Here is a 9,869-nt window from a genome sequence, read left to right as displayed (position 1 = left end):
CGGCAATTAACTAGTTAAATACATTAACTGTTAAATACGTTACAGTTCAACCCCTTCTGTTCTGCAGAGGGCTGAAGTGACATTACTCTCTTCCCCAGTACCATGAGGTCCGCTCGCAGAACTTACTCCTCAGCAGTCGCACAGAGCTGCTCCCCAGTCAAAGGTTAGGTGCTAATATCTCATAAAATAATGCTTTTCCTCCCCGTCTTACTAGGTCAGACTGCAAACCCAGCCTAAGCCGCAGCCTGGTCAGCCTCCGCTCTATTCTGGGACCTTTGACTGCTTCAGAAAGACTCTCGTTGGAGAGGTACTGTGTGAGCGCGTCATCCGCGCAGCCTGCCAGAAGGATCAGTTGTTCCTGTACGTCGCGGAAAAGGAATTGTGTGGGAATGTTGCCCCCCGGAGACTGTACAGTTCTTGGGTTTTAAGTTGAATTGATTCTAATTAAACTGGGGGCATAGTTAGCATCCGCGTGCTGCAGGTGCACGTGCCTTTGTTTTGGTAAGAAGGGCTTTTTGGTCCGAAATAGCATGATGCTAATATTTGGAATTACAGACTGCAGTGGATGCTGGCAGTTCTTTGCTGGGCCTTGTTGTTGCCGTCGGTGGAATCTTGCTGTCTTTGGTACCTGGGGTTGTCTCTAGAAATTCTAAAATAGTCAGTGACTGTTGTTGATACAAGCAGTGCTTTTGCTTTCTTCTGTAACGTGTTATGCCATCTGTGAGAGGGCGAAGGAGCATTAATTAATAGATTTTTTCTTTTTTTTTGAGAACAGAGGGTCAGTTACAGTATTTTTGATCAATCCTCAGGAGGTGGACAGCAGTTTTCGCTCTTGAATCAGTCGTATTGTATGATTGAACTATAGTCTGTTTTGTTTTTAGAAGGGCACGCAGCCTTGGTTTAAAGACTTCAAGTGACATAGGATCAAGTTTTCTGCTTCGTAAGTTTTCCCAGCAGCTATTTATCATTTGGAAACAATGGCTATAAACCCAACTGTTGTTTGCTAGCCTGAAGTCTAGTTTCTGACCACTGGATCTTGTTAGGAAACTTGCTGTTAAGTGGAAGATCTGCCTCATACATGAAATCTACTTTCCTGATGGTGTTAACAGGTTGTTACATAACCAAAGGAGTTCTTGTTTCCCCAGTCTCTCCCACAAAGCGCTGAAAGGCTTTGCTAGCTCTGAATCCCTTGTGTTTTTTAACACCCCTGCTGAAGCACGGACGTCAGAGCTGAACCATAATAATAGCCTTGTGACGTGAGGTTCAGGAGTAATGCTGCCTCTCCACTCCCACTCAGTGCTCATTAGTTTCTGTGCAGAAAACTCCTAAACCTTTTGTTTCCCTCTGCTCATGGGGAGGTTGAGCAGGCGTGTCTGATCTTTGTCAGGCAGATACCATTTCATTAGAGTCAGTTGTGCCTGTAGGTGTACAGACACATACTGGGATACGCTGATTTATTGGGGGGGGGAGGGGAAGGAAGGGACAGGCAGACCAGCAAATATTTAATTTGTGCATCTAGCCTTTATCTAGAATGATAACTCCTCTTTTATTAGAAAACAGTTGAGTTCAAAGGCAAGATAAATTAAATAAACGCCACTCTGGGGACTGCGTTAGAATTTTTCTCTGTGTATTCTGTTGAAGGGAAGCATCAGGAACATGAAGTTATGGGGTCACGGTTTTGACTTAGGGAAGGCAAGGAAAAATAATTGGCTCTTGAACTTGTTCCAGATTTTGAGTTTGTGTGGGGAGCAAGTAGTTCAGGTTAATCTCCCTGGCTCTTCCTCTGCCTAAAGAGTGAATTGGAATCAGCGTTCTCAGGCTCTGTGTCAGGATTTTATGCTGCTGCATTTGATGTCTTACTAATAAAGCACGCGTTGGTGTTTTTGAATGTACCTGAGAGAAAAGACTTTTGACATAATCTATTAGGGCCGTTATTCAGGTGGCTTTTACCTTAACTTCCTCACACGTGAGATGTAAGTACAGGGTGAACAGTTTCAGAACAGGAGGGTGTAAGCAGTGCCAGGGTTTTCCAGGAAGGATGGCTTTCCTCTGCCGTGGGCCCGGAGGCTCGGCTACACGTGTACAATGGCAAATGAACGATAGACCCTGTTAGTCCTCTGACTGTTTTGACTGACTGACACTACCCTGTGCTGTAGCCTTTTGCTTTGAAATGTGTGCAGAGTCTCTGTAAAACCAAGTAATTCTTGCGATAACGTTTCTCACAGGGAGTCCGAGGCTTGTACAGAGGAATGGCAGCTCCCATTATCGGCGTGACGCCCATGTTTGCTGTGTGCTTCTTTGGATTTGGCTTGGGAAAAAAACTCCAACAGAAGAAACCTGACGACATTTTGACGTGAGTTTCTGAGTTAATCAGACAGTTGGGAGAGGCACGCTGAGGCTCTTGCAGGCTGCTGTATTGTCGCACGTTGAGTTGTGGTGTAAATTTGCCTCTTCTCTGAGATTATAAATATAGTTCTAAAAAATAAAACACTCGTGTGTTTTAATGCTTCTGGAAGCATGGGTCTGATAGCACAGGCTAAAAACAGACAGTGTGTGGGCAGGTGCTGTGCAATTCCCTTTCTACGCAAGAAAGAGCCATTAAGGAACAATTCTGTTTTGGATGAGAACCGTGCAAGTTATATAATGATTGCTGGCCAGCAGTCTTGCTGTGAACAGGAACTGTGGCAGAAATAAATTCATGGTCAAGCACTCTTGACAACATTCGCAGTCCTGATGCTCTTTTCCCTGTTACTTTTGACTCTTGCTGTGTTCTTACGTTAGGTTGTAATAATAGCCACAGAAATGTTTTATTATTAACTTCTGAAAAGGGGTGTTTATGAGCAGCCTTCCTCTCAGGCATGTCTAACCTTCTGGAGAAGAGATGGGAAGCTAAGAAAACTGCGTGGCTTTCTACAAGCTAACCCAAGCAGGAAGAAAGCCCCCCTCCCCATATAGTATCCTTTAACTTCTTTTCTGAATTGTGATTTATAGCTGTATAGGGACAGAACTGTAGCTTAGCAACATTTTATTCTATTGTTTGTGCAAGACGTAGGAGCCTTCTCAGAAGCAGGAGTCCGTTGTGCTGAGCCAAGCCTGGTGGGGTGGTGCGGAGCCCTGCCTGCGCGGGGGCTGCCTGGCTGGAGTGAGTGCACCTGCCTGCACAGCACTAGCTGCTGCTGTGGCACGGAGTGAGCTCCCTTTGCTTGGGCTGCTCACAGGGAGGCTGTGTGAGATGCCAGGGTGCTGCCAGCTTACCCTCTGATTTACCACGGTAGTGTCCTCCTGCAGACAAGGCTGAAGGGTAAGACCAGGGGAACAATAAGGAGTGGACAATACAAGGAGACAAATGGGCCGTGGGCATATTTCCAGCAGCCGAATCACCTCAGTGCCTTGTGTTTTATAGACAGCATGCCAGAGGGAAGATTTAAGGAGCAAGCTGGAGCAGGGCAGCGTAGGTTTATGAGTCTATGCAGAACTCTTCCCAAGCTGAGCAACAGGAGAGAAAGAACAAAGGTCAACTAATAGATGGTGGAATTGTCATTGTGCCCAACTGCATTGTACTTCAGGTGCAGACTTGACGTGCTAAGGTGCAGCAAGCCTGGGACGGGAGGCGCAAGAAGAAAGGTCAGGCTCTTAGCACTGTGGTTGTGGGTCTAGAGGCAGGCAGGATGACAGCAGTTCCCCATACTGGTTTTTAAGAGAAGTTTTGGAAAGGAGGATGCAGAGAGAAACTTGAGGAGCCTGTTCTGTCTTTTCTGGGGCTGGATAATCCCAAGGTGAGCTTGAAAACTCAAAGCTCTGTTTGATCAGGAGGTGTATGTGGAGTGGTGAGGGAGGTCTGAATGGCCTGGAAGATTTAATGTGAGTTTAAGAGTAAAGCAAGGTGTAAGACTTGGAAAACCTGAAAAGAATACCATCTCCTGGGCAAGTGGAGAGAAGTGAAAGGTGTGGAGTTTAGTAACATCGAGATGTTATCTTACTAGGGAAGGTAGCAGGAGGTTGGATGTAAAGACAAGTTTGTGATGGAGAAACTGAGCCTGTTTAGGGGATTTCTGTCATGGAGGCTTTGCCTCGTGAGAGCGGATGCAGAGTGTGTGGGGGTGACGGCGGGTTGGTTGGACACTCAGCGATGGTAGAGGCTGAAGGAGCAAGGCACTGAGAGGTTACAGAAGGGCAGCTCCTGGCTGCTGGAGCAGGAATATGTGTGGAAACAGATCACCGAGTGCGGGAGGCTGGAGGAGGAAGAGACTTTTGGGAGTAGCAATCGATGGGAATGCTGTAGCCAAAACGCAAGTACAAGGAATATTGGCGACTACAGTGGATGTGAAGAGCTGGGTTATGGTTGCTGTGGGAACCAGCGCTTCGAATCCTGGAGATCGTAAATGTCTATCTCTAATTATGTGTTGATGAGGCACTTCTGCACTGATCAAAAGCAGTGGATGCGTTTCTAGTCCCACTGCCTGCTGTGCGGAACAGCGTGGTCTGGCGCTGCAGGGGTCTTCCTGCCCTTCTCTGTTGCGTTAGGGTCTCTTCTGTTTCCCCGGGGCAGATATCCTCAGCTGTTTGCTGCTGGCATGTTGTCGGGAGTGTTCACAACAGTAATCATGGCTCCAGGCGAGAGAATCAAGTGCCTTTTACAGGTAAGGCATTGGATGGTGGTGTTGGGAATTTAATTTTGGGGGTCTTGTCTTTCCACACCAGGAACTTCTTTGGTTAGCGTGTTTACTCCGCTCTGGTTTTTGACAGGACTGAAACCACCGTCATTTAATGCAACTGTGTCATGAAGGAGCATTGTACAAACCCACCATGGCAGTATGAGTACATGCAGCGTTCATGCTCTGCTCATTTCACAGAGCACAAGCCTTACACTATGTGGCACTGTATGAGGCATCGGTGGGTGCCTCAGCGCACTTCCAAGTATGGAAAAGTCCAGTTTTTCAGAATTTAACTTTTCCTAAAAAATGAGAAACTACTAGATTGTAAGACTCTTTTCTAGTGTAAAGGTTTTCTGTAACCTTGACAGGTTCCCAATATATAACTAAGGAATGCATTCCAAATACAGGAAATTGTTTTCTGATGTTTGGGCAACTGTTAGCTCTAACCTCCTGCAGGAGGTCTGAAAGTATTGCTGGGAAATGTCACCCTGAGCAGGTGACAACACCATCTTCAGCAGAGAGGGGGAGCTTTGCTTATTCCGGACTCTGGTGAACTCTGTTAGTATGGTGATGGGTGGCCACATACGAGTTCTGACAGACGTGATAGTTTCATGGAAGCCTTTACAATCTCACTAAACTACTCGCAGGCGACTTTTTGTCAGCACAAGTGTAGAATTACCTAACTGACTTCAGTTGTTTCACACTTACACTGGGGAAAATAAGGGAGAATCTAGCCTCTGCATGGAACCAGAAGCATATTCTCAGCCTGAACGGCAGAGTGCTGCGTGAGGAAGTGACACAGAGGCGTCACATGCAGGGGTGCCTGCGGAACAAGCATGTGTTCCTTCGTCTCTGGAAACATGCGCTTGGCTTTCTAACTATGTGCTGAATGATTGTTCACCAGCCAGAAAGCTTCACTACTCAGACTTACCGCTTTGATCCTTCAGATCCAGGCAGCTACAGGTGAAACTAAATACAGTGGCTCTTTGGACTGTGCAAAACAGCTGTACCGCGAGGCTGGGATTCGCGGCGTGTACAAGGGAACAGTGCTCACCCTCATGAGAGGTAACCGATGGAGATGTTCTGATGCTTCTTCTGTGTGGGGTACTTTAGGATAAGAAGCCTGGTGTCAAAAGTAGTGTCATAGATCTTGCTGTCCCTTTAGCCAGTTGGAGATGCTGTGTCACCCTTTTTTCTTTTTTTGCAGTCTGCAGAGCTGCTCCAATGCCTCAAAGGGACTGAGAAATAAACGTGAGATTCTCAGAGTGAGGAAGAGATTAGATGAGAAGGATCAGAGGGATATAGGAAGTAATTAAGATCTGAGAAGCCAAGAGGAATGAGAGACTTCAGGAGAGAAGCAGAGAGAACAAAGAGAAAAGAAAAATACAGAAGTGGGCTTTTCTTTTTCTTTTTTTTTCCTTCCTTGGGAGAAGGGTTGTGACTGTCTGTGGCTGTTGCTGTTTAATGCTGTCTGCTTTAAAAGACAGGTTTGCAGCAGCTCTCTACCCACTTTAGTGCGGGTTATTTTGGACTGGGATGTCATGACCCCTCTCACAACAACAACAACAAATTAATTGTGCCAGACACAGAACTCTTTATGTTTTTCAGTACTTTCTCCTTTGAAAAGCATTTGATTGTTCCTGTACTGGGGTGACGTTTTTTAAGGATAAACTGAAATTTCTGTGTTTTGATACAAAATTGGCATTTGTTCTGTTCCTCATAGAAGTGTAGCAGCTAGCAGTGTAACTCGGGCAGTGTCCCTAGTCAGAGGCCAGTTCTCCAGTCTAGGTATGAGCTAAGAACAGGCTGTGGAAATACTTAATAAAATCCCAAGATGAAACCCATCGACTACAAAAAACAAGGCTCACGTTGTCTGCTGTTTCAAATGAGATCCAAGAAAATACAGACACAACTACAAATTCTGTACTGCTTTACACCTGAGGTTAAGAAACAAAAAAAAAAAAAAAAAAAAAAAATCCCAAATAGAATCATTAAAACAAACTGAGCAAATCTGAAATTCCTGCATGGCTCTGATCTGCTGTGCAGCGATTAAGAAAGTTCAGAGCAGTCTCATCACTAGCTTAACGGCCAGCAGGTGGTTACAGGCCAATTGGAAAGGCCACTGACAGCAGCGCTCAGGAACGGTATTTTCCCAATTCTTGCCTTTAGCACCTGCTCTCCCTGGGAAGGTTCAGGCTGCTTTGTCTAGAGCAACAGAAGATTTTATTTTGTTTGTCGAGGAGGTTCAGGAAAGGAATCTGGATGTATTTAGTGGCATTACTGAGCTGGCACGGGGCTGCTGTGCCTCTGGGCTTCAGTTTGTTTCCCACTACTCACAGTCTTTGTTGTTTACCCACCAGACGTCCCAGCCAGCGGAATGTACTTCATGACGTACGAGTGGCTGAAGAACATTCTGACCCCTGAGGGGAAGAGGTTAGTGAAATCTCAGGAAAGGAATCTGGATGTATTTAGTGGCATTACTGAGCTGGCACGGGGCTGCTGTGCCTCTGGGCTTCAGTTTGTTTCCCACTACTCACAGTCTTTGTTGTTTACCCACCAGACGTCCCAGCCAGCGGAATGTACTTCATGACGTACGAGTGGCTGAAGAACATTCTGACCCCTGAGGGGAAGAGGTTAGTGAAATCTCACAGTCATCATTTTCTGGACTTCCCAGACACTGCTGATTAATCTCCCCAGCTACGAAGAGATTTAGAGCAGTATCATCAAAACAGATTTGGAAAGAGGTTAGTGAAATCTCACAGTCATCATTTTCTGGACTTCCCAGACACTGCTGATTAATCTCCCCAGCTACGAAGAGATTTAGAGCAGTATCATCAAAACAGATTTTTTTTAAAAAACCCAAAGGTCACTTGTCTTGTGGGTGGAGCTGTTTTGGTTGGGTTAACTGATAATTAAAACAGTATTCTGAATTTCTCTCAAATTCTAGCCCTGGATCTTTCTAGCCAAGTAAGGAATACTGAACGTAGGTCTCTTCACTTGCACCCTGTGTGTGCGCAAAGAACCGGGCTTTTCTTTTTCCTTTGTTGGGCTTTTTTGGTGTTGTTGGGGTTTTTTTGTTGTTTTTTTCTTTGTTTGTTTGTTTTTCCCCAGAGCATCTGTGTGTGTGCTGCTGAATTCAAAGATGTGAACCTTTAGAGTGGAGTTAGTACATTTTGCCCGCAGGGTTCTGGTTCTTGGAAATCTTGCTCAGATACTGTGCTCTGTCTGTCTCTGCAGCATTTTGCTGCCTTCTGGTTGTCAGCCAGGCTGCCTCTTTGATTGTCACCTTAGTCAAAACAGATGAGTTTTAACTTTTTTTACCTTTTTTTTTTTTAATTTTATTTTTTCTTTTTCCTCCCATCCCAATCCTTCCACAGTGTGAGTGACCTCAGTGTGCCCAGGATCCTCTTTGCTGGGGGCCTGGCTGGGATCTTCAACTGGGCAGTTGCCATTCCACCAGACGTGCTGAAATCCCGTTTCCAGACTGGTGAGTTGCACGCCAGCTTGTCACGACCGCTCTCAGTGCAGTGCTCCTGGGAGGAAGCTGGGCAGCCATGGAGATGCCGTCTGACTGTGGCATCTGGGAGGCAGCGTGCCGTGAGCACTGCTTGAGACAAGCACATAAAAAAACCAAGTGTGTTCTTAGCTTCTTAATGGGTTTCCTTGCAAATTTTTTGCAAATCAGGCTGCACTTCTCCGTTTCTGCCTCCATGCTAAAATAATGATCCCAGTTTGAGATCTGAAACCGGAGCACGGAAGTCGTGATGACAGAACCCCTTCTCATGGCTGTTTTATCACAAACGAAATTCTTCAAGAGGTTTTGCTGTTTCAGTTTCAGAGTTCCAGTTGTCTAAGTTGTAGCCTGTGCTATCTGAAATTCATAGCAGCTGGGCGTGCCTTGCTGGGAGGTTTGCTTTTAGAGCAGCAGCTCTGCTCTTCATGTCTGTGGCCTAATTATAGCGAGGATAGCCCCAGGCCTTGCGCTTCAGCAGAGTTTGACAGGTTTTTGATTGGTTTCTCTGGGAGTCCTTGTCAATGAGTAGGGTCACTTTCTGTTTCTTATAAACTGGCTTCATCAATTTTTATATCTGCCCATTTTATCTCCTAATTGCAGCTCTTGGGAGAGCTGTGGTCAGCAGCATGAGCAACAGCTCAGGCTTCCAACCCTGACAAAAGTTATTCTCCTTTCTTCTGTGCCCCCCAGTGACTTGATGATGTGAATTCTTCGTGGTGATGGCGAGCACCTACCTTCTGTTTACTGACTCTTTAGTAAGGTGCCTTTTTGTTCGCTTGCTTTTGGCTGAAGCAGGTGATTTTCCCAGGCAGGTGTTATTACAACATAGCTTAAGCAACGCTTGGATTCTGGTGTCACCTCGGTGGTAGAGCAATATGAACCTGTTGAAAACATGTGCCGCACCCTTCAGTGCTCGTGACTGCCACACGTCTTAGCTAATGTGTTTTGTATCCCCTTCAGCTCCTCCAGGAAAATATGCAAACGGCTTTAGGGACGTGCTGAGAGAACTCATCAGAGAGGAAGGCGTTGCGTCTCTGTATAAGGGCTTCACAGCTGTAATGATCAGGGCATTTCCTGCTAATGCAGTAAGTACATTGTGATTCCAGATGGGTTTTGGGGACCTGGCCACTCACGATGTTTGCAGTCTGTGGAGGAGGTGACTGGCTGCTTACTGTCGCCCCAAGTCAGTGAGGTTCTTGTCACTGCAGGTACTTTTGGTTGTTGGCGTACAGGTTCTAAAAATGCACCTTAATCTAGGAGGAACACCAAGGAAACCTTCCTCTGAAGCTCTGCATGAAAGCCTGTTGTTAACTTTCTCTGATAGTCTTTCTCTCTGATTGTACATTTTCCAGTAGACGACAGAATGTGTGGATGAGTTTGGACTGGCTTCTTCAGTAAATAGTGAGCTTCACAGGGTAGAAGTCCTGCCTTTGTGTGCAGGGGTGTCGTAGAATTCTTGCCTCTGCTCCAAGATTTTTTTTTTTTGTCCTGTTCCTTCCACATCAGCCATGTCAGGTGTTTATGGTGCTGCGTTTCAGAAACTTTGTTTGGAACAGGCTTCTAGAATCCTTATTTATTCTGTGTGTTCTCTCTTTGCAGGCGTGTTTTCTTGGGTTTGAAGTTGCTATGAAGTTTCTTAACTGGATCGCACCAGGACTATGAGACCAGGAAGTCTTTGAAAATTAGAGAGGAGAAGGAAG

At 45.8% G+C, this 9,869-nt stretch overlaps 1 protein-coding gene across 1 annotated transcript; it reads left to right on the top strand.

The window, feature by feature from the left end:
• Positions 1–214: 214 nt before the first annotated feature.
• SLC25A20 (solute carrier family 25 (carnitine/acylcarnitine translocase), member 20) lies at positions 215–9,865 on the top strand (the record flags this gene model as incomplete). The annotated part of the gene is made up of 8 exons (XM_010134370.1): positions 215–307; positions 2,226–2,353; positions 4,550–4,640; positions 5,603–5,720; positions 7,016–7,088; positions 8,033–8,142; positions 9,130–9,254; positions 9,769–9,865. Coding segments are annotated over 8 exons (801 nt in total), but the record flags the coding sequence as incomplete, so codon positions are not given.
• Between the last annotated feature and the right edge of the window lie 4 nt (positions 9,866–9,869).

Source organism: Buceros rhinoceros, unplaced genomic scaffold, assembly GCF_000710305.1.
Source record: "Buceros rhinoceros silvestris isolate BGI_N320 unplaced genomic scaffold, ASM71030v1 scaffold34784, whole genome shotgun sequence".
Taxonomy (NCBI): domain Eukaryota; kingdom Metazoa; phylum Chordata; class Aves; order Bucerotiformes; family Bucerotidae; genus Buceros; species Buceros rhinoceros.
This window is presented reverse-complemented; position numbering and strand designations above follow the sequence as displayed.